Consider the following 23,040-nt stretch of genomic DNA (forward strand, 5'->3'; position numbering starts at 1 on the left):
GTAGGAGGCTGTAGACCCTCCTTTAGTATTGAAGGGGACATTTCTCATTCATACTGACTTAAAATATCAGGCAGAATGTATGTAGTGCCTACACTTTTTCCAGGCCCTGAACTGCTTGATCAGATCTCATGATCAAGCACTCATCCTAGATCTAATTAGAACCACATGGGGAGGTAACCAAATGAAGTGTCATGTAATTGCAATGCCCCAGCATGAGGGGCTGTGGACGAGGGGCCCACTGGGGACTTACTATGTAATCGTTCCTTAAGACTCACTAAGCTTGGTGCCCTGCATGACCCACTGCTCACTGTGTTCAAGGGTCACAAGTGAGCATTCAGTTGGGTAGCTAGTGGGTAGAAATGAGCTGAAGGAATCAAAACACTGAAGGACACCACAATGAAAATGTCTCTCAACTTGTCACTTCTGGTACCACTGCCAGTTTCCCTTGGGAGCCTTCTAACTGCAGCACGTTGTGGGTCCCATCTCTTAGTTGGAGCAACAAAGACATTTCCAGGTGCAGTAATTGACCGATTTACCCCAAGGACAGGGAAGAGGGAAAACCAAAACTGTAGCAACTAAAGGAAGTGGGGTTGGAAGAAGTCAGCTTTTTGAATTATCAGTAATGCATTTTTATGGTGCCATATAAAGTGTTTGAAGCCATGAAAGTCAGAAAGGGGGTTTTAATTTTCATTTACTTCAAAGCCAATATACTTCAGCAAACAAATTGTGTTATCTTAAGAAAGCAGGGTTGGGCTGGTGAGATGGCTCAGCGATTCAAAGCACTGACTGCTCTTCCAGAAGTCCTGAGTTCAATTCCCATCAACCACATGGTGGCTCACAACCATCTATAATGTGATATGATGCCCTATTCTGGCCTGTGGGTGTATATGCAGGCAGAGCACCATATACAGAATAATAATAAATCTTTAAAAAAAAAACAGGGTTATGAGTGCCAACAGCCAGATTGCTGGTGCAGGTTATGGCTGAGAGGTAAGAGTGCTTGTTTGGAAGCATGGTGATTTGAATTCAAATCCCCAGCACCCACATTAAAAAGCCAGACTTGAGCCAGCCTGGTCTACAAAGTGAGTCCAGGACAGCCAAGGCTAACACAGAGAGACCCTGTCTCGAAAAACCAAAAAAAAAAAAAAACCAAAAAAAAAAAAAAAAAAAGCCAGACTTGAGCCGGGCATGGTGGCATATGCCTTTAATCCCAGCACTTGGGAGGTAGAGGCAGGTGGATCACTGTGAGTTCAAGGCAGCCTGATCTACAAAGCGAGTCCAAGAATACAGAGAAACCCTGTCTCAAAAAAACAAACAAACAAAAAACAAAAACAAAAACAAAAAGCCAGACTTGGCCTTGCGTGCCTGTAACCCCAGTGTTGAGGAACAGAGACAGCAGATCCCAGGATCATCATGCTAGCTGGCCAGTCTAGCCCAAACCACAAGCTCCCAGTTGAGTAAGAGAGATCCTGTCTCAAAAAATCAAGGTGGGAAGCAAGAGATGCCTGATCTGTTCTTTAGCCCACACACAGAAATGGAAATTTGAGCTGAGGCACTGATTCAAGACTACAGTTTAATTAACACAAAGATGACTGAGTGATCAGACCAATGCACACAGATTTTCTGTACCTTACCCACTGGTTGAACCTTTAAGCCATCCTTATATATGGGCAAGGAACCATTCTAACAGTCCTTTAAACAATAGAACTGCTTGGCTATAAAGACTATCAGAAGTCAATTTAATCACCCCACCCTCTCTCTGGATATATTTTACTTAACATCATTCGGAACTACTGCTATCTGGATGTGTTCAGCAGGAATTTGGAAGCTGAAAACAGACAAAAATCAAGTCCCACAGAATAATAGAAGGCAGGAGAGAGTGAAGGACAATTTCTGGAATTGCAGATGGTTTTGCCGACTGCCCTGCCAAGAACTGTCAAGAGGGGAGAAACGCTTTGGCTTCCCTGATCTTCTGCTTCACCCCTTTGCAGGACAGGGTGAGCCCGGCGTGATGGCGCTTCAGGGATTCCAGATGTCTGTTGAGCTGTTCTGTCTTTTCCACCTTTTCTTCCAAGTCTTGGAGGAGTGATTCCTTACCCAGAAGCCCACATTTCTGAGTCAGCTTGATGTTGTCAATTCGCAGGCTGTCCCGGGCTTGTTTCGTTTTTGTCAATAGGTCTCTTCCTAGGGCCACCTGGCTCTCGATTTCCAAAAGTTGTGCTTTTTTGCATGCGTTCTCCTTGTCTATGAAAGACAGCTTTTCCTTCACGTGGGTTATAATCTGCACGTTGCTGGTCACCTTAGTGCGCAGTTTTAAAAGTTCCACGTTTCGTTCCTCGACTTTCTCGTTGAAGGTCTGGTTCTCAATTTTGAGCTGTTCAAAGTCGATGAGGAGCAGCCCCTCAGCCAAGTCCTCCTGGGCCTTCATTCTGGTTTCAAAGTGTACCAGGCTCTGCTTCAGCTGCACGTTCTCCAGACGTACTGCGCTCATCTCCTTCTCCTTTTTATCCTCCAGAGCCTGAATCTGTTCCACCTCTCTCAGAGCGGCCTGGCGCCCACCGCGCATGCGGCAGCTGCCCATGAGCTGCATCACCACCTGCTTCTTGAGGGCCTGGAAGCGCCGCCACTCTTTGTCCACCTTGGCCTGCTTCTCCAGGCACTGACGCTTCAGCTCACGCACCTCCTCTCGGTACCACTCCAGGTCGTCTGCCTCTAGTTTCTTCAGTTCCTCCAGCATGGCCAGGTAGCGCAAGTATGCTTGCTCTTTTTCCGGAGACTCTGGTTCTGCGCTCTGGTCGACAGGTTCGGCTGCTGCTTCCAGGCCCTTCTTGCGTAGAGTCTCGTAGATCTTCTGCTGCAGGTAGGTGTTGTAGCGCTGATACCGGTCCCTCTCTACCAGCAGGGTGCGGTACTGGTCCACGAGCTCACCCCGCAGCTGCTGCTCTTGCAGCTTCTGCACATCCGCCGACCACTCAAAGTCCTCTTCCTTCTCTTCCTCCTCCTCCTCTTCCTCTTCCTCCTCCCCACGGTGAAGCTCTTCTTTGCTTTTCTTGCGTCGTTCCCGATCTATCACCTCGATCACCTTGCTGCCTCTCTTCTGCACTGACTCCTTTGCTTTCTCAGCCCGTGGGGCTTGAGCAGCCGCCTCCTCTACGATCGTGGTCAGCGGCTGAGGAGGCCGGAACCTTGATTCCTTGCTCTTCTCCCTCTTCACCTTGTCCTTGTGCTTCTCCGACCTGTCGAGTTCCTCGTCCTCGTCCTCGTCATCATCCTCGTCTTCGTCTTCGTCTTCGTCTTCGTCTTCGTCTTCCTCCGGCTCCTTGGGCTTCGGCTCCTTGGGCTTCGGCTCCTTGGGCTCTGGCTCCTTGGGCTCCGGCTCCTTGGGCTCCGGTTCCTTGGGCTCCGGCTCCTTGGGCTCCGGCTCCTTGGGCTCCGGCTCCTCGGGCTCCGGCTCGGTCTCCGGCAGACTCTCTGGCTCTCGGGACACGGCCTCACTCGTGGCTTCTGCTGCTTCGCCCGCTGACTCAGCGGCCTCCGGACCTTCCACGACCACGACATGCGTGTCATCACTCTCCTCAGAAGCCTCTGCTTTTGGGCCATCCGCCACCGGCTGGGTCTCGGGCTCTGGCACTGGCTCCGGCTCCCTCTCCGGCTCCGGCTCCGGTCCCGTCTCCGGCTCTGGCTCCGGCTCCGGCTCCGGCTCCGGCTTCGGCTCCGCAGGGTCGGCCGGGGTCTGAGGTTCCGAGCTGACCTTGGTCTCGGACGGCTGCTTGGTCAGGCCTTCCTCGGCTCCGCCTTCGCCCTCGGTGTCCCTGTCCTGGCTGTGACCGTCCATACTCGACCTGCTGTCCAGGGTCTGAGGACCGCCGCTGCCGGCTGTTAGGTTTCCCGGGGCAACCAGGGCGCTCGCGGTGGGCCCTGCGATTGGTCGCCCGTCTTCCATTTCTCTCCGCCTCCCGGCAATACTAGGCCAATGAAGGGCCGCGAACAGGTGAAGGGAGGCGCTAATTGGACACTGGCTCGAGAAAGGCGTGGCGCACACGACTGACTTCCGGTCCGCGCCCCGCCAGCTGTCAGGCTTGGGGCGGGGCCTTGTGGCTGCTGGAGCCCATGAGGCAGCGGGAGGCGGTGGCGCGCAGGCGCAGAGCGGTGGCGCAGCTGTCCGCAAGGGGGCGCGCGCGGGGCGCCTGCGCGATGCGTCGGGGAGACAGCGGCGGCGGCAGCGGCGGCAGCGGCTGCGGCGGCCGGGCCGGGCCGGAGGGCGCCTGCGTGCTGAGGCGGGACGCGGCCCGCCTGGCCGGCTCCGGCGGCGCCTGGGCGGGGGCGGCCGTGGCAGCGGCCGGCGGCGGCGCGGGCGCGGCGGGCGTGGCGGGCCCGGCGGGCGGCGGGGCGCTGACGGCCGGGGGCGCGGTGGCTGCGGGCCGGGCGGCGAACGAGCGGGGGAAGATGGCGGAGCTGGGTAAGAAGTACTGCGTGTACTGCTTGGCCGAGGTGAGCCCGCTGCGCTTCCGCTGCACCGAGTGCCAAGACATTGAGCTGTGCCCCGAGTGCTTCTCGGCCGGCGCGGAGATCGGCCACCACAGGCGCTACCACGGCTACCAGCTGGTAGACGGCGGACGATTCACACTCTGGGGTCCTGAGGCGGAGGGCGGCTGGACCAGCCGCGAGGAGCAGCTGCTGCTGGACGCCATCGAGCAGTTCGGTTTCGGCAACTGGGTGAGCGGCGGGCGGCTAGAGGGAGGGCATGGCTGGCTGGCTCTGTGCATGCTGCGGAGGGCCGCAGGTGGCCGGGCGGGACTGCTCGAAGAGTGTTGGGCGCCCGCGGGTACACAGCTGGTAGAGCTGGGCCTTGACCCGTGGCCCCGACACGGAGCAGTCTGCCCTTCACACCCGTCCTCAAGAGGTGTGCATTGAACGCGGGTGCAGGGCAGGCCCTTTTCCTTGCCAGGCTTCTCCTTGAGTGAGATGGCAACAAGCTAGATCCCACCATCCCGGCTGAGTTCTCTCTGGTAAGGCTTGGGTTCTTCTGGGCACAGTGGTGGGGAAGGCCAGAAGCCTGGCCTGTCCATCTCTCATGCACTTAGTCCACATTCAGGGCTTCGTGTGTTTTATGTGGGTGTCAGTATGTGACCGGTGCTAGGGTTCTCTGCCAGCATCTTGCTTAATTCGTGGTCTCCATAGCTCCCAGGACATGGTGTGAAAGGTGGTCAGTAACGATTGAACAAAGGCGTCCTCGTGAGGAGGCAATCATCCTGAGGTCGGCTTTCTAGCTGTCAGGTTTCTGTAATAGGTGGCTTGCTGGTGACAAGAGCCTTCGCGTGTGCCAGCCAGATAGTGTGCTGGGCTCCTGGATGCTGTCTAAGGAGCTCTCCTTCTACTCCTCACCCATGTTAGGGAAGAGCTATGGCTGCACTGTCACCCTTTCCACCCTTTCCCCGCCTATGTAACACCTTCAAGCTTTCAGAGATGCAGGGAGCTAAGCATGACCCTGTCCTGTCCAGACTTTCTCCCAGTATGTTAGGGTCCTGCTTCTCTGAGCTTGCCCCGCTCTAGCCTCCTGCCCTCCTGTTCCAGGTCAGCGTGCAGTGGGTGACCTTCTGGACCCATCTCCCCCGCTTAGGGAAAGATTCTCCACTACAATGCCTTCCTGGTGGCCAGCAACGTGACTCCTGCTCTACAAAAACAGTGTGTTACCTTGTCTATAAGTGGTGTTCCTGGGTGTGTGTTGAGCATCTGCTTTGTCCAGGTCAGGCAGCGTGAAGGACCCTGAAGAAGAGCCTCAGAGCTGAGAGTGTTGCATTCATTTGCTCTGTGTCTGGAGCTTGTTGTGTGCTTGATGCTCCTCTCTTACCTGATTGCCCGCGGTGTCTCACTTGTCCTCAGCTACACGCAGAGCCAGCCTCAAGCCTTCATCCACACGTCCAGTTGGTCAGTGGTCATCGAGTTAAAAAGTGTGCAGAATGTCGCTGCTAGTTCTGCCTGTACCATGCTGGCGCTTACCTCTTGTTGTAATCAAGTCCCACGGTTTACCTGCTTCCTCCTTTTGTGCTCTGTAGCCCTTCTCACACACCAGCATAGAGGGCTTTTGAAACACAAGCCTCGTCTCTCTGGCCCTCAGCGGCTTTCCATTCTGCTTAGATTACACTCCAATGCCTGCAGGCCTGTCTGGTTCCCTGTGAGCTCCTCATACTCCCTTGATCAGTTTTCCTTTCTTCTGCCTGCCCTGCTCTCACCCGCAGTCAAGACTACTGACTGATCTTTGTCCTCACACCACACTGCTTCAGAGAGCCTTCCTTCCTTCCTTTCTTCCTTCCTTCCTTCCATCATTCCCCCAGGGCTTCTCTGCAGAGTAGCCACTGGAAAGAGCGAAAGCCTTAGTTCTAGGGACTCCAGCATGGAGCTTGCTTTATCTCTTGAAACCTTGGGAACCTTACAGAAAGAGGAGGCAGAAAGAGTACAGGCCAGAGGGGAAGGAGGACACCAGGAGAACCTTCAAGCAAAGCTCATATGAACTCACAGAGATGGAAGCAGCAAGCACAGGGCTGACACTGGTCTGCACCGGGTCCTCTGCCATAGATATTTCAGTTTTCAGTTCAGTAATTTCATGGCCTCCCAAGTGTATGAACGAGTGGCTCTCCAATTCTTGTGCCTTCTCTTTTGCTTCTGTTGGTTTGCCTCTTTTCCAACTTCAACGTGATGGGTTTCGTTCTATCTTGTTATATTTTATTTTGTTAAAAAGAAAAGAAGTCTTGGGCTGTAGAGTCTGCACCTCAGCCAGTGTTTGTGCTACATTCATGAAGCACAGGCAGAGGCACTTAGCACCCAGGAGCTACAGCGTGTAAAATGTAGATGAATAAACAGGCTGGGCTGGGATGACCTCATCTGAAGCAGTGCTTTCAGGCTTTCAGGCCAGAGGAGCTGGAGTTAAGCTGCAGGCTCCCATAAGGCCCAGCCCAGGTTTGGAAGAAGGAAAGCCAAAGAGAAGATCTTTGGGGCTTGGCTGCCCTGTGTAGTGCATGGACTGCTCCGTGCTGACGCAGCAGGAGTCTTAGGGCCACGCTGAGATACGCAACCACTGCTCCTCACAGGAACAGGAGGCTCTGTGACCACTCTCTCTACCTGTGCTCTCTTAATCTAGTTGCTTTACTCCTCTGAGCCTTGTTTTTCTTCACCAGAGACACCACAGCTTAGATGCGGGGTTCTTTTCTGACCTTGACACTCAAGTATGTCTGTTTGGACCTGTATAGAGCATGTGCCAGCTCTATACTGTACCCTTATGTACATGTCACGTGACTTGTGTAAGCAGCACTGTGTGTGTGTGGGGGGGGTGAACTTATGTTCTTAGTTTGCATTTGAAAGACGGCACCTATGAGAATATAAGCTACTTGCCAAGAATTGCATAGCTTTGCCCATGACAACTAGGTGTGATTATAGCCTGGGCCTCCACTATAGCACTAAGAGCATTAAGTAATGTGGTTGGAGACCAGAAGCTTCCTGGTGCAGTGGTAGGTGTAGTACTACCAGAAGGCTTTGCACAGGGCCTAGCTGGGAGCTGTACCACAGAGAGGTCACAGAAAGAATAATACCATAGTAGGGAGGTTGACAGAGGGAAGAGGTGGCCCTCAGCCACACACACAGGCCAGGCCTGCTAGGGTGCTAACAGCCTCCAGACAGCTGTGGTGGCTTCTGCTGGCTGAATGAGGTGTGACCTCTGGGACACAGGAACACAAACATGCAGACATTCAGAGCTTCGGGATGATTCGTGCTTTAGTAGACAAGCCATCGATTTTGCCACTTGGCTCTAAAGATATCAGACTGTCACAGAAGAGGCAGTTTGAGAAGACCAGCTCCTCAGGGGGCATCCATCAGGGGGAAGTGGGGCTCACGCCAGCTTTTGTGGTTTTGAATGTAGTAAGAGGAACCAACAGAGAAGGTTCTTGTCCCTAGGGCAGGTGGAGTAGCCTGGATAGCACGTTTTCCCTCTGTAGATGACAGCTGACACCCACAGGCTGAACCATGTGCCAGGCACTGGACAGGGTTGTGATGAGGGTGTTAAGGCTGATGTCCATTCCCCGGTGCCAGGCCTCAAGGCAGGTGTGTTGTACTGTTCCCTCACACTTCCGATTGCCCCATACTCTGAGGCAGATCTTCCCCACTTACTGTGAGAAGCAGCTATACTGAAGGACGAGGCCAGCTAGAATCTGGGCCCAGGTCTTTATGGTCCATGCCTCATAGGACCACTGACAGCATAGCACAGGCCCGCTAGTGCCAGGTACCAGCTCAGACACTGACTTGTGGGAATTCCCAGGCTGTAGGACTAGCCTCCTTTTCACCACAGCAGAAGGCTTTCAGGGTTAGTAGAAGGAGCCAAGCCTATGCATCTGACAGGATTGCTAGACACGATAAGGACAGACCAGAGTAGAAAAGGTCCTGGGTAGAGAAAGTTAAAAGGTCATGTTGAACACTGGCTCCCAAATGTTAGCTGAATCAGAACAATCTCTTCTGTGCACTAAACACAGAAGAGGCTGGGAGCAGTACCCAAGAAAATGAAGTCTCATGTTTGTCCAATACCCCAGAAGAGTAGTAGCGTGAGTCGTCCACCTGAAGGGCCAGTTGTGCTCTGTGACGCAGGAAGAAAAGTCATGACTAGATGTCCCTTCACATAATGGGCTGAGCTAGCCTGCCTGCAGAGTCTCAAGACTCTTATCTGAGGGTGCACGGAGCCATGATGGGGTAGCAGGTGCAGCAGTGACTTAGCTGTGAGCTCACATTGGCCGGCAGAGGCTGACAGCAGCTTTGTCCAGCTCTCATCCTCTGGGGATGAGGAGAATGAGGTAGAACTGCCTGGGAGCACTTTGTAGGGTACTTTGTGGTCAGTGCTTTACCTGCCCTTCCCCTGGGTGGCTTCAGAATTCTTTCAGGTGGATTATGTTTCCTGTTTCCTCCTGGCCCTGCTGCCTGCTTCCTAGCTGCCCCTTACCGCACCTCCCCAGGAAAGGGGCTGCCTTTAGCTTCTGCCCCTTTAGAGCTTCCTTTTCTGAAGGAAAAAAGAAAAGAAAAGGAAGGGGAGGGGGGAGGAGCCAGGCTCCTTCTAGACACAGGGCACATGCTCCTACCCCAAAGACCAGCCCCAAGCCTTTTAGGAAAGAAAGCCCAGCCCCCTGTCATGGCCTGCAGCCTGATTTATGCTTCACAGTCAGTTGCTGAGAGAATAAGGACAATGGAGTTAAGTGTCAGCTGGGTTGTGGCTGGGGTTGTCTGCTGAAGAGGAAAGACAGGAAGGAAATTGTGAGGCCCGCCCCAGTCAAGGTTGCCTGCCTCAGTCAAGGTGCTGGAGGCATCAGAAGCTGTGTGTATAGTGCCCCTTCTACCAGTCAGAGTCAGGACCTGTCATCCTGTGGAGCTCTTTGAGAGTTGGTTGAACCAGGAAGAAGCAGTGGCCAGTAGTCTGGCCTTGATGTCTGCTCATAGTACCAGAAATTGTATGAGGCAAAGACTCCTCAGCATGTACTGCACTGACCATCAGGAGAGGCCTGGGCTGATAAGCACACAGTGACAGGCAGTGCTTCTAGCCAGACTGCTGAATTTGAGCTATACAGTGTTGACTGGCCATGTGCCTTATGGTAGCTCACCCAAGGTTATTGACCTGGAACTGTGGGTAGTGAGAGAGCACTGCTCTCCTGGGTGCAGCTGTGAGGTCTCAGTGAGATGACAAAGGTAGGAGCACTTGCCTGTTAGTGTTAACTGGACTCCAACAAATCCCTAAGAGGAGGGATCATGGGCAGGGAAGCAGCAAGAGTGAGGAACAGAAGAGGTGGCCCCAGAAGGGAGGCTTTGGGAGACTGTGGGCGTAGAACACATATGTACATACATGCACAGCTTTGAATGAACCCGGTAGTTCTGAGTAGCAGGAGTGGTGTTGCAGATCACAGACTGCTGGCCCTGGCTGCTGTGCTTGGTGCTTCCCAATGTATCTGGCCTCCCACCACTGTGTGCAGGAGGATCCCAGATCCTTGGGCTAAGTGGTCAGCTAATCCAGCTGAATCGGTGACCTCTAGGTTCCATAGGTGACCAAAGGAAGTGGAGAGGGATTAAAGAATAGACCTGATGTCACCCTCTGGCCTCTGCATCACATGTACATATGCACATGTGTGTGCAAATCTTTACAAGTGAGAGTCCTACAGTATCTCAGGCCAGTGGGAATAGTCCCTGATCTATGCTTCAGGTGTCACAGAAAATGCCCAGAGGGCTGCTTAACTGAGGTGGGCCTCTTTACCGCCAGCAACACCTAGCTTATGATCAGGACAGCCATCAGGTCCAACTGGCCTTCAAGGGCATGACCATTTGGGGCCCAAAGCAACTTGACCCTCTCTAAGCTGTGTATAGCCTGTAGCTGAAAGAGGTATTACTGGTTCTGGGACTGGTGTTGAGAATAGCAGCCGGGAAATGAGTGTGCATTTTGAGCAATTACTTTCTGAAGTGGCTTTAGTGGTTGACTTTAAGGAAGAGGCCTCTTGGCAAAAGGAAAAGATTGAGGGAGCCATTCAGTTTCCTCTCGTGCAGGAGTGGAGAAGGCTTTCAGCAGTGGTGGCACTGCAGCTAGCCTCTGCATACCCACCATTCACAGCCACGAAGAGAGGAACCAGCTACGGGTCCAGAACCCAAGGCTGGGACAATGCTAAAGCTCTCCTGGCCCTTCTTGTCCTACAGCTGCAGAAAGAAACAGCCCTCTTTGTAGTCGTGTTGCATGGACTTGATTTGCCCTGTGGGCCAGCTGGCAAGTGTGCTTTCTAGTCTGAGTGAGAAGTGTGTCCCCAACACCAGACCGTCTTCAGATGGTCTTCAGGATTTGCAATGGGTAAAATGGCCAATAGCACTTGCTTGGGCTTCTCTAAGGAGGCAGAGAACAAAGAATGACTTAAGAGTTCTCATCCCAGCTCTGTCACCAGCTCCTTGCACAAGTCTCTGCCTCTCAGGTACATCTGTGTAGGTTTCTTCAGATCTAAGTGAGATGCATATCTGAACATCTTTTGGGGGGATAATGGGTGTGTGTGTAACAAGTAAGAGCGTTAGTAGGAAGTAGCCCAAGTAAAGCTTTGTGAGATGGTGAGAGGAGCTTGAGAGAAGTGGTCTGATGGCCTGGCTTTTGTCGTTCTAGGAAGACATGGCTGCGCATGTTGGTGCTTCACGGACTCCTCAGGAAGTGATGGAGCACTACGTTAGCATGTACATCCATGGCAACTTAGGCAAAGCCTGCATCCCTGACACCATCCCTAACCGAGTAACAGATCATACCTGCCCCAGTGGGGGTCCTCTCTCCCCCAGCCTCACCACACCTCTGCCCCCACTGGACATCTCCGTGGCTGAGCAGCAGCAGCTGGGCTACATGCCACTGAGGGATGACTATGAGATCGAGTATGACCAGGATGCTGAGACGCTCATCAGTGGGCTTTCCGTGAACTATGATGATGACGATGTAGAGATTGAGCTTAAGCGTGCCCACGTAGACATGTATGTGCGGAAGCTGAAGGAGAGGCAGCGCCGAAAGAACATTGCCCGAGACTATAACCTGGTGCCAGCCTTCCTGGGCAAGGACAAGAAGGAGAAGGAGAAGACACTGAAGCGAAAGATCACCAAGGAGGAGAAGGAGCTGCGGCTGAAACTGCGGCCACTTTACCAGTTCATGTCCTGCAAGGAGTTTGATGATTTGTTTGAAAACATGCACAAAGAGAAGATGCTACGCGCCAAGATCAGAGAGCTGCAGCGGTACCGGCGCAATGGCATTACAAAGATGGAGGAGTCGGCAGAGTACGAGGCTGCCAGACACAAACGGGAGAGGAGGAAGGAGAACAAAAACCTGGCCAGCTCCAAAAGGGGGAAGGAGGAAGGCAAAGACGGCGAGTTTGCAGCCATCGAGAACCTTCCTGGGTTTGAGCTGCTGTCAGATCGGGAGAAGGTTCTCTGTAGCTCCTTGAACTTGAGTCCTGCACGCTATGTGACTGTGAAGACTATTATAATTAAAGATCACCTCCAGAAGCGACAAGGGATCCCCTCTAAAAGTCGCCTTCCCAGTTATCTGGACAAGGTCCTAAAGAAAAGGATTTTAAATTTCCTCACAGAAAGTGGGTGGATATCCAGGGATGCTTCCTGAGGCCAGATGATGCTAAAGCAGCTTGTGAGCCAAATGACCTGGGGTCTCCCCCAGCATTGTTGCTCTTTTAAACAAATTGAATTCTTTTTTCAAGGCTTAAATTTTTTTTTCATGATCCTCTGGAAGAAGCAATAGTAGCAATCTTAAATTGACTCATGGGGGAGATAAGCGTGTGTCTTTTTAACTTAGTCCTAAGGTAATCCTTTCAGAAGACAGCTTGCCTTTGTGTTCCTCTGAAGACTGTCCCCACCTTGGACGAGTCCCCTAGTTTTCATGAGCCTTTCCCTGTTTGGGTTCAGAAGCTGTTATGCTGTGGGAGCCAGGAGCTGCCATCAGCTTCTCCCTGGTGACACAAGCTTTACTCAGGTGGGCTGTTGTTGGTACCCCTTCACTGAGCCCACTGCTGCCCCCCAGCTGACACCCCAAGCACAGTGCTGGCACACCGCACTTTACCAGGAGGCAGGCTGTGCACAGAACCCTCTGCTGTGGAGGCCAGAGACCACCGCCAGGCCCGCTCCCCACTGAGCCACTTAAGATGAGCCCCCCCCCCCATTTGCACACAGTGACCACCTGAGCTTCCACTTACCTGACAACAGCCATCCCAGGCCCTCAACAGTGCTTACTTCATCTTAGCCCGGCCCAGCCTGGGCTGCCTGGGCAGGCTCACTTGGCACATTCTTGTCCCCTGTGATTGGGAAAGCAGTTAATGGAAGGACCACAGGGTCAGGTGGGGGCTGCCTTTCGCTGCTGTGAACCCTTATAGGACACCTGACTTGGAACCAAGACCCGTTTAAGTTCAAGGCAGAGTATGCAGTGCTGAGTTGGGGCAGTAGCTGCTCAGGCCTTCCACCACCCCCCATTGCAGAGTCCCTCTCACTAAATGTAGGGCATGCTAGCTAGCCTGGCTCAGTGAGCTGATTAGGGTATGGCAGTGGCCCTGGGGAGTGCAGAGCATCCTGCCTGTGCCTTGGAGCCTGTGCGCTGCTTTTGTTTGTGATCTTGAAACAAACTCAGAAATGGCTCCTTCCCAGCCCTACTAAAAAGCTTGCTTCTGGGGCCTCCTTAAAGGATTCATATGGTACCTTCCCTCTAAACTTGAGGAAGGCGTTTGTCTTCCCGCTGCTCAGGGTTCTCACGCCCAGACCCTGCTTTAGAGTCCTGGAGTGACCACAGCCCCTGCCCCTTGTCCCTGAGGTACAAGAGCCTGTTTACCTCATAGAGTGTTTGGGCTCGGAAGTGAAAGTGAAGTTATTTTGAAGAAAAACAACTCATTTCCAAGGACGACTTGATGACGTGCCTTTCCATTTTACATCCTCTGTCCCCTAGGGTAAGTTTTTCAGCATTAAATAAAAACATTTCAAATATACTATATATGGCTTTAGTTATAAAGTGCATTGTGGGCTAGCAGGGAAGTGCCCTGTGAGCCAGGCCCAGATTTCTCTTGATACCATTAGATGCTGAGCAATGGTATCAAAGGACCAGCTCCACACTGCCCCGCTGCAGGTGACTAGTGGACAGTAGCTGGTGTCACAGAACAGCAGTGGGGTGGTGTTCAGTGCCTAGTTAAGCCGGTGGTTCTCAAAGTGGGGTTCCTGGGCACTTGTCAGAAATACAGTCATACCCCAATGTAACTAATTCTCTTGAGGCAGAGATTTGGGGTTTCATTAACAGGGACTAGCAGGGTGTTTTTCAAACCCTCCAGGTGGCTGGGATGCAAGCTCAAGTTTGAGAACCACTGGCCTTGTCTTGGTGAGGTTTGAAGCTTCAGGGTGTCTTCTACAAAGTGACAGCCTGACCTACATTAGCTTGAGAAGCAGAGGATCCTGTCAACGTGTGGCCAAGGGCTGTCGGACAAAACGCCGTGCTTAAGCAGGCGTATAGTGTGTGTACATCTTTTGATGATATGAAATTTATTTGGGCGTGACTGTTTTAAAACACCATAATGAATGTATAATTAATTTATGTTCAAGTATTAATATTGTTACAAGGGAAAAGTAATATTAGGATTGTTTGCTCTCCTGTCTGCCCCCAGCTATTTTGTCACATTACTCTGTTAGCTCAGACTTTGACATGTTTGTATTTAATTCTCACGATAAATTAGCTACCACAACCCAATGGAACCAAGTCTTTTCAAATTTAAGCAAACTGTCTTTGAGTCCGAGAAGTTAGATAACTCTTCAACTGTTTGAAATGATGCTCTCTGGGAGGCCAACATTCCAAGAATGTATTAAGAACTGAAATCCTACCATTTTTATTATTCTTTTACATTAAATTGTTGAGAACAGAGTCGTGTATGTTTGCTTCTTGACCCTCCAGCTTCACGGCAGGCACTGTGCTGTCAAGCCGGCTTCTGACCCAAGGTGGAAAGCTGCTGTCAGCAAACAAAAGGCCCTGTGGCCTGTGCACTACGCATCCTCGGTGACCCTGATCTTGAAAAGGTCAAAGATGATTTCCATGGAGCAGGACCCATTTCCAGCTGCCTCTAAAGTTCTGGTTACCCACACTTACACAGCTTAGCTACTACCTTGCAGCTTCGTCACTGGACTTTCATGTGGCTGAGCAAGACTTGAATTTCTAGGGGAAATGTGCACATAACTCCTGTTAGTGCTGACTGCTGCATCTGCAACCAGCACATAGGCTATAGTCACTCCTGGCTAGCTCTAGGACTCTCCCTTCCAGGATGCCAAAACCAGGGTATGCAAATGGGCTTATATAAAACAGCAGGCACTGTCTACACATCATCTATGTAGTCTCCATAAAGCTGTGCACAGACAGTGCACTTGGAGACTTAAGAAAAGTCCTGCTCATGTTCGCTGTCAACTATCCTTAGACTTCATTGTTGTGTTTGAGTGCAGGTGGAGGTAGGAGGATTATGAGGTTCTAGAGCCTGAACTCAGGTTGTCAGGCTTGGTTGGCAGCAGGCATTTTTTTAAAAAAACAATTTTATTTTTACGTAACAGTGTTCTACCTGCATATAACTCCTGCATGCCAGAAGAGGGCACCAGATCTCATTATGGATGGTTGTGAGCCACCATGTGGTTGCTGGGAATTGAACTCAGGACCTTTGGAAGAGCAGCCAGTGCTACTCTGAGCCATCTCTCCAGCCCTGGCAATAGGCACTTTTACCGGCTGAGTAATCTTGCTGGCCTCTGACAGTTTTTCTTCTGTCTGACATGGAACCTGTGAACAAGACTGACTAGACCTTGCTGAGCTTTGTGCTGCTCAGTAGCTTTAGCTGGAGAGGGCTGACTGTATCCATAGGAGTCTGATGGTGCGTGCAGTTATGAAGCATAAAGGCTCACTGCCTCTGCTGCGACAGGCTGCCTCTCTTTTTGTCTAAATAGTTCAAGGCAGCTTAAAGGAGGAAAACTTAGTGACGATGGAACCTTGAATTTTGGGATGATTACTGTTATCTTTCAAATTTAATAACAAAACTGACTATCCCACCTCGGTTTACCTGATGTGTGCTGGCTCCCCTGCACAGTGCAATCCCTGACTCACCCTTGCACAGCTTCCTTTAGGTCACCATTTCCTCACCTTTTCCCTGAGCTCTCTATAGAAATGGGAAATGGAAGCTGGGTGTGGTGGCGCACACCTTTAATCCCAGCACTCGGGAGGCAGAGGCAGGCGAATCACTGTGAGTTCGAGGCCAGCCTGGTCTACAAAGTGAGTCCAGGACAGCCAAGGTTACACAGAGAAACCCTGTCTCGAAAAAAAACAAAACAAACAAAAAAACAAACAAAAAAAAAAATGGGAAATGGGTCTTTGGCTGGTGGGAGCCTGAAGTCAGCTTCCTCCATGTTCTGGCTTTGGCTCCTTGGCTTTCTCCTATGGTCTGTAGTATAACTATATGTAAGGCCAAGGTGTACAGCCCAGGCCTACGTAGCTTCTGTGCTGTATGCCTGCTGCTCCAGGCTTGAAGAGCTGTGAGCTGAGGAAGCCAGGCTTTCTTCTCAGGTGCTCACCAGATCTCCAGTAGATGATAAAATCCAATACCATAAAATAGAAGATAAAAGACGAGCCTTTTAATCCCCTTAACCACAACCTACATAGGAGACACGTCTGAAGCACACCAGTCAGGAAGCCTTACACTCAGAAGGGTCTGTCAACTTAGTTTCAAGGAAAAGGCTAAGCACGCTCAAGTTCATGTCCTCAGTTTCCAGTTCAGAGACTACCATTCACAGCAGCTAGATCCCTCTTGTGAAGGTCTTAGCTTTGCTGGAAACAAATGTCTACTCCGGCCCTTCCATTCCAGGGACCACCACCACGCTGAGTGACACCAGCGCCTTGGCACGCAGAGGTAGACTGCAGCGCAGGAGTAGCCAAAGACCTTTTATTTGTGTAAAGCATTTATCAATCACCAGGTGGAACAGATACAATGTTAGTCACACTACTCCTGAGGCCCTGCTTGGCCCTCTTCTGAAGTAGGTGGCGCTAAACTCAGTGACCAGGCTCCCAAAGTCCCAGACACAGTGTGCAAGCAGCTTCATGTTCTGCTTAGCTTACTTAAGATTTCCAACAAGGCTGGGCAAGGGTCAGATGAATTCACAAATGAGAAATTACAAGCCTGCCCTTTGAGTTCTAGCAAGTGACCTACAAAGTCCAGAGCCCCAAGGGAGGCAGCTAAGCTTCCTTCACCACCCCCACCAGAGCTGGCCTCAGGGTGCGTCCGTGCAGCTTGTAGCCCACCTTACTAACTAGGGCCACAGTGCCTGGTTCTTTCCCCTCCACAGGGGTGTGGAACAAGGCCTCATGTTCGTAAGGATCAAACTTAGCCCCAATGGGGTCAAGCCTGAGCAAGCCATGTTTTGTGAACACCTTCTGAATCTGGACTTCGGTCATCACGAGCCCTTCATACAGGCTCTTCAGGTGAGGGTTGTTGTTGCTGATCTCCTCCTTTGGAACACTCTGGGTTGCCTTCTCCAGGATGTCTGCAACCTCCAGCAAGTCCTTGCAGAAGCCCTGGATGCCTGCATTGAGGAAGAGAAGATGGTCTGCACTTGGTATCAATGGGTGTGCTCCTCACATAAGGCTGTTCATGATGCCTGGTCAAATCATATGCCATAAAACCATAGGACTTTAATAACTGATAGTTATAGTACAATACAGTATATTATAGTACAATAATAATTTGGCAATAAAATGAGGAGGAAAGGAATACTTGAAGTAGAAAGGGAAATTGGCTTAATATGCCCTTGCAGTTCCCAAACCAAGGAGGCAGGCCACAGAAAGTGAGTAACCGGTGAAGGCAGCGGGAGCCCCATCGCCTCCCACCGCTAGTCACAGCGGCAACCCTGCCCATTCCCCTCAGAGACCACAGTATCTGCTCACCATATAACTTGGCCTCCTCCACCAGCTTCTGGCTTCTCTGCCGCAGATTCTCAGTATCTGCCAAAGCTCGTTTGTATTTTTCCTAAGGGGAAGGGGGGGGGGGGTTAATTACATTTACATTTTTGAAATGATTTAGCAAACTCCAAATCAGAACATAAATAAAACCTGTTATTAACTGAGATTTTGGTCAAAACCAGGATAGTTTAAGAGCAATTTACACCTGTGCTGGTGTCTCCAGGAATCGGGGAATGTGAGCAGACTTTTGCCACAGGGCACAGTGGGGAGAGCCAGAGGGCCCTTCTGTGCTAATGCTTGTCACCGTGTGGGGAAGAATGCTACCTTCCTGTCCAACTTGAGGGTGTTAAAGCACATCACTGGGGCCACCCACCTCAGTTCTCTGCCCACCAGGAGAGGAAGATCACCTGGGAGATCTTCTGAAGGAGACTGAGCTCACCTGCCTAGCCAGATAATTACTGTGGTCAGAGATGGGCCTTGCCTCTGTCCACTGTCCCTGTGGCCACCCATTTCTGACCATCTCCAGCTGGATGTCCACTCACGGACTCCAGAGGTCTCTACTACACCTTTGATCTCAGTTTTTCACTGAGCTCTAAGACATCTTGTCCTGGTCTAGCTTTGACTTAGGAAATTCTGCTACCTTTTTTGTGCCTCAGTTTCCTCATCTAGGAAGGGACCGTGGTGAGGAGTACGGGAGTTCAGCACAGTGCCAGCCACCAACTGCCCACACACTTAAGGAGCTTGACTAGTGCCTGCTTTCCGACAAGAGTGGTAATTGCTACCACCGACTCCAGCACTCAACTCCTACACCTAGAGTTTCCTAATTCCCTTCTGAAGCCGCAGCTCGATCACACCAAACTCCCCTCATGCGACAGACATCAGGACTCTCCAGGGCAGAAGCAGACCACAGAGGGTTTGGGTTCTAGGCCACATTGGCAGCTAGTGTGCCACCTGGCTCCGTAGCAGGCAGTAGACAAGTCTTAAGAGTCTTTGGCTTCATTGAATCTGCCACGCGGACCTTGCGGGCAGCGGTTCAGCCGTGCGCCACCCTGAGGGGCCTTACCGTGGCCTCCCTCAGCTGCTCCTCCAGCTTCGCCTTGTCTTCCAGGAGGCTCTTGTCTGCAGAGGGTGGATCTGTCTTTGGCTCACAGTGACCCAGGTCCTCTTCCAGGTTCTGGCCATTATTTTTCTGCTTTGTAGCTGTGCACAACAAGCGAGGAGAAGGCCTAAGGAAAAGCCCACACATAAGTGAAGACAGCCTTTTGGCATGCTAAAGACAGCAGAGCTTAGAAATGTGGGCCTTTGAGATGACTCAGTGGGTAAAGGCACTGGTTACCAAGCCTTGTAACCAGAGTTCTATTCCCAGGGACCCACATGACAGAAAGAGCCAGTTCTCCACAAGCTGTCCCACTCTCCACACACGGACACTGTGCAATGTATGACCCTCTTCCCCTAACAAACTAAATGCTTAAGACAAAACTTAGAAATTTGGGTAATTTCAAACTATCTGCTGGAAAAGACTTATCTCAGACTTGACAAGGGCAATTATGACACATAAAGTATGTGCTGTGGGGCTGGTGGCTCAGTAGCTAAAGTCCCCACAGTGTAAGCACAAAGAGTTTGCACCCCCAGAACCTGCACATGAAAGCTGAACACGGAGGGACGGACGCCTGCAGCCCTAGTCTTGGGATGGCAGAGATGGAGATTCCTGAAGCCACTGGCCAGCCACCTTAGTGATGATCATGAGCTTCAAGCTGGCTCACAGGTGCCTGCCACCAAGCCAGTCATGACTTGGAGAGCCAGTCTCCAGGACCTATATGGTGGAAGGAGGGAACTAATTTCTGCAAGTTGTCCTCTGACCTCCACATATGTGCCACGGCAGTGAGCCCTGGCAAATAAATAAATGAGGATGGGATAGAGGGAAGACACCTGACGGTGACCTTGGGCCTTCCCCACGTGCTCACACTGTAACTCACCACACAAAGAATGTGGGTGCCTTCTCATGTGTGTCTGTAGAAGCGTACGCTCATTCGTGGATTGTCCTAGGAGCTGGAGTTACAGGTGGTTGTGAACTGCCCAACGTGAGTGCTAGGAACTGAACTTTGGTTCCACGGAACAGAAGCAAGCACTCAACCACTGAGCCATCTTTCTACCTCTGCCCCAATCCTAAGTCTTTAACAGCACATGGCATAGGTGGCTGTGGCTGTCCCATTAGGGTCTGTTAATGCACTCTGATATCCACTAGCTAACAGGATCACCTGACAGAAGAGTTCAGAAAAAGCCCTGTCATCAAGGAATCTGCAATCTACGCTTGGCCTAGTTGTGTCCCCTAACCACCTCCTCATATATCCCAAGGTGTCTCCTTGAGTCCAAGCACCCAGACCCCTTTCATGAAACAAGGCCCACTGCACATCCACATCCTGCTGATGACAGTGGCCTGAGCAGAAATCCTGTCATCAGACAGAAAAAGTAAAGCCCCAAAACACAGTGGCCTATGGCTCCAGGAGGCTGTTTTTCTTTTCTGAACCAGGACCTCACTAGGTAAGCCTGGCTGGCTTGGAATTCGCTATGTAGAACAGATCGGCCCCCAAACTCAACAGAGCTCTGCCTGCCTCTGCCTCCCAAGTGCTGGGGTTGAAGATGTGGACCGCAATGCCCAGCAAGCTGATTTAACAAAAAAGAAAAAAAGATGTAATGATATTATGTGCATGTTTGTCTGGCCGTGTGTGTGTGTGTGTGTGTGTGTGTGTGTGCGCGCGCGACGCCCACAAAAGCCAAAGCTGTCTGTCTGGATAAGTAAGCATATGCCACATGCCACATGCCACAGGAGTGTGGGTGCCCATGAAAGCCAAAGCCACCGGATACTTTGGAGCTAGGAACTAAACTTTGGTTCTCTACAAAAACAGCAACCACTCTTAGCCACTGAGACTTCTCTCCAGCCCTTGGTTTTCTTTTTGATATAGTATATTTATTCAGAGACTGTGTCTGGCAGTAAACTTGCGATCCTCTAGTCTCAGTCTCCCAAGTGTTGGGCTTGCAGTGTGCGGCCTTGTGTGCAGGTCCACAGAAGGCTCTGCAGGGCAGGTGAGTTACAGAGGAGTAGGTGGATAAGGGAGATTCATTTGGACAGAGGAATGGAAATGGGAGTCCAAATGAATTCTGGGAGTGAGGCAGAAGAGGTGTGGGGCCTCCTGGCCCTTCAGTTACAGGTGGCCGTGACTCAACCATCGTGGGTGCTGGGAATTGAACCCAGGCCCTGCACAGAAGCAGCCAGTGCTCGGAAGCACTGAGCCCTCTCTGGCCCCGGCAGTGACCTTTTAGCTTTATTTTTACCTTCATGCTTTTAAAAAGACTAAGAATATGGGCTGCAGAGTTGGCTCAGCGGTTGAGAGCTCATGTAAGTCTTGTAGGGGATCTGAGTTTGACAGGCAGCACCCACACAGCGGCCAACAGCCAGCTAACTTTAACGCCAGTTCTAGAGAAATCTGACGCTCTCTTTGGACCCCTGAAGGCAGCAGGCATGCACATGGTGCACGGACATACATGCAGGCAAAGCACCTGTACACATAAATTTTAAAAAAATTCAGTTAAATTTGAAAAAACATAGTGAAGCCTGCCTTCATTATGAATTTTTTTCTACTCCTGGGAGTGACAATCACAGCCTTTCAGCAGGTCAACTTGGCTGAACAGACCCTTTCACGTACAGCATTCCTAGGGATACATCCTGCACAGAACAGGGGAAGCCAAGCTTAGGGATCCTATGGGAGTTATGACTAGCTGCCATACAGCTCTCTGGCCTCCCTACTAGAGGATCTTTCTTCAAACCCACAATTCCAGGGACAGACATGAACCAACCTGGGGGTTGGAGGAGCTGTTTTCCTGTCAACTTCGAATACAGCACCACAAATAAAAAATGCTCCCGCTGGAATATTCCTGGAGGCTCCCAGCCTTGCTCCCAGCTTTTTACATAACATGAGCCCATGTTCATCTCCTCACCTATAAAAGACCATCCACCTGCCAGCTCTCACCAAGTGAAAACAAAACAAAACAAAAAACCCAGCTCCCATGCTGCGCAGTTTCCACAAGATTCAGGCAAAGTCGTTTTTTATTAACCAATAGTTTGGTCCTAACAGAGAACAAGTAAAGATACCATCTGCCTAACTTAGGTGGTGTGACTCAAAAACCTGAAGCCAAGGTTTAAGGTAAAGATGGCAAAGAATGTTCATTTTGAGCCGGGCATGGTGGCGCACGCCTTTAATCACAGCTCTCCGGAGGCAGAGGCAGGTGGATCACTGTGAGTTCGAGGCTGGCCTGGTCTACAAAGTGAGTCCAGGATGGCCAAGGCTACACAGAGAAACCCTGTCTCGAAAAACAAACACCAAAACAAACCAACAAAAGTGTTCATTTGTCTAAATAAACTGCGCACATTCTGACTTTGTTGCTCCTTGGACCTCACATTCCCCGGAAGACAAAAGGGGAAAAGGAATGTGAGGGGCAGTGGAAAAAGCCCATAAACCAGGCGGCAAACATCCTAGCCTAGAACTTGCCTGAGTTGGCCCTGGCCCTGAACTGCGTATATCGGCTCCCGGGATTAGCCACCCCAGCCCCTGCGCAGGCTGGCTTCTGCCTGGCTGCCTGACCTTGGGCAAGTCCCCGGCTTCTGGGGTTGTCTTTTGCAATCCCTAGAGGGGTGGTGCCCCTTATGCCCGTGAGAGTGCCGTGTGTCGCCGGACAAGCAAATGGCGGAACCTTCCACCTGACGCATACCCCAGATCCCCACGTTTACGCCCCAGTGGCCTCCGCTCCTCAGCTCTCGAGCCCAGTTCTTGCAGCGCGGCACAGCAAACCCCCGGGAGGCCCGCGTGTTGAGGCCAGGCACGGGAAGCCTGCGGTGAGGACTGGCTCCAGGGCGTACAGGAACCGGCTGTGGGAACTAGACCCGCTGCTGGAGTCGCCGCCAGAGCTCTCGGCTGAGAGTGGGGCCGACGCGGAGGAACGACGCTCTCTTACCTGAGCGACAGCGCCAACGCCGGGAGGCTGCGCCGAGCCAGCCTCACGCACCGAGCCGCCATGACTGCCCCCACGGTTGCGTCACTGCGCCCACACTGAGCATGCGCGGAAGTCCCTACGCCTGCTTCCCCACCCACTGCTGCTTCCTAGCTAATGCGTGACTGCCATTGCTGTGATGGACAGATCACGTCCACCAATAATTGAGAATCATTCCCTCTTCTCCGGTGGGCGGGGACTTAGGCGTCGGGAGCCCCGGAAGGTGAGGAGGTGAAAGGTGAAGTAAGAAGGTGACGGAGCTTCTGTGGGCGGGCCGCAGTGGTGAATAGCCAATGAAGAGGAAGAGCTCAGAGGCGGGGCGGGAGGAGGCGGAGCGGGGCGGGGACCTAGGAATTAGTGCTGGAGCAAGGTTGCTACTGCCTTCTGCATGTGGATCGTGGCGGGTCCGGGAAGGGGCTGGCTCCATCTCTACTATGAGTGCCGCAAGCGTGTTGTGTCAGCAGGCTGCCTGTGGACGACCCGATGAACGTGGCTTG

General features: G+C 51.8%; 3 protein-coding genes across 3 annotated transcripts; 1 reads left to right on the forward strand and 2 right to left on the reverse strand.

Annotated features, from left to right (window-relative positions):
• Nucleotides 1-1,171: 1,171 nt before the first annotated feature.
• Nucleotides 1,172-4,067, reverse strand: CFAP184 (cilia and flagella associated protein 184). Its single transcript, XM_084797477.1, has one exon. The coding sequence runs from the start codon at nucleotides 3,941-3,943 to the stop codon at nucleotides 1,937-1,939; it is 2,007 nt and encodes a 668-aa protein (XP_084653603.1). The 5' UTR covers nucleotides 3,944-4,067; the 3' UTR covers nucleotides 1,172-1,936.
• Nucleotides 4,068-4,271: 204 nt separating this feature from the next.
• TADA2B (transcriptional adaptor 2B) lies at nucleotides 4,272-14,437 on the forward strand. The gene is made up of 2 exons (XM_084797478.1): nucleotides 4,272-4,716; nucleotides 11,159-14,437. The coding sequence occupies exons 1-2, from the start codon at nucleotides 4,447-4,449 to the stop codon at nucleotides 12,149-12,151; spliced, it is 1,263 nt and encodes a 420-aa protein (XP_084653604.1). The 5' UTR covers nucleotides 4,272-4,446; the 3' UTR covers nucleotides 12,152-14,437.
• A 2,033-nt stretch (nucleotides 14,438-16,470) lies between these two features.
• Nucleotides 16,471-22,630, reverse strand: GRPEL1 (GrpE like 1, mitochondrial). The gene is made up of 4 exons (XM_084797482.1): nucleotides 22,508-22,630; nucleotides 18,561-18,723; nucleotides 17,483-17,564; nucleotides 16,471-17,121 (listed from the first exon to the last, which is right to left on the reverse strand). The coding sequence occupies exons 1-4, from the start codon at nucleotides 22,567-22,569 to the stop codon at nucleotides 16,775-16,777; spliced, it is 654 nt and encodes a 217-aa protein (XP_084653608.1). The 5' UTR covers nucleotides 22,570-22,630; the 3' UTR covers nucleotides 16,471-16,774.
• Between the last annotated feature and the right edge of the window lie 410 nt (nucleotides 22,631-23,040).

This window comes from Acomys minous (assembly GCF_964271855.1).
Source record: "Acomys minous genome assembly, chromosome: 10".
NCBI classification, from domain to species: Eukaryota; Metazoa; Chordata; class Mammalia; order Rodentia; family Muridae; genus Acomys; species Acomys minous.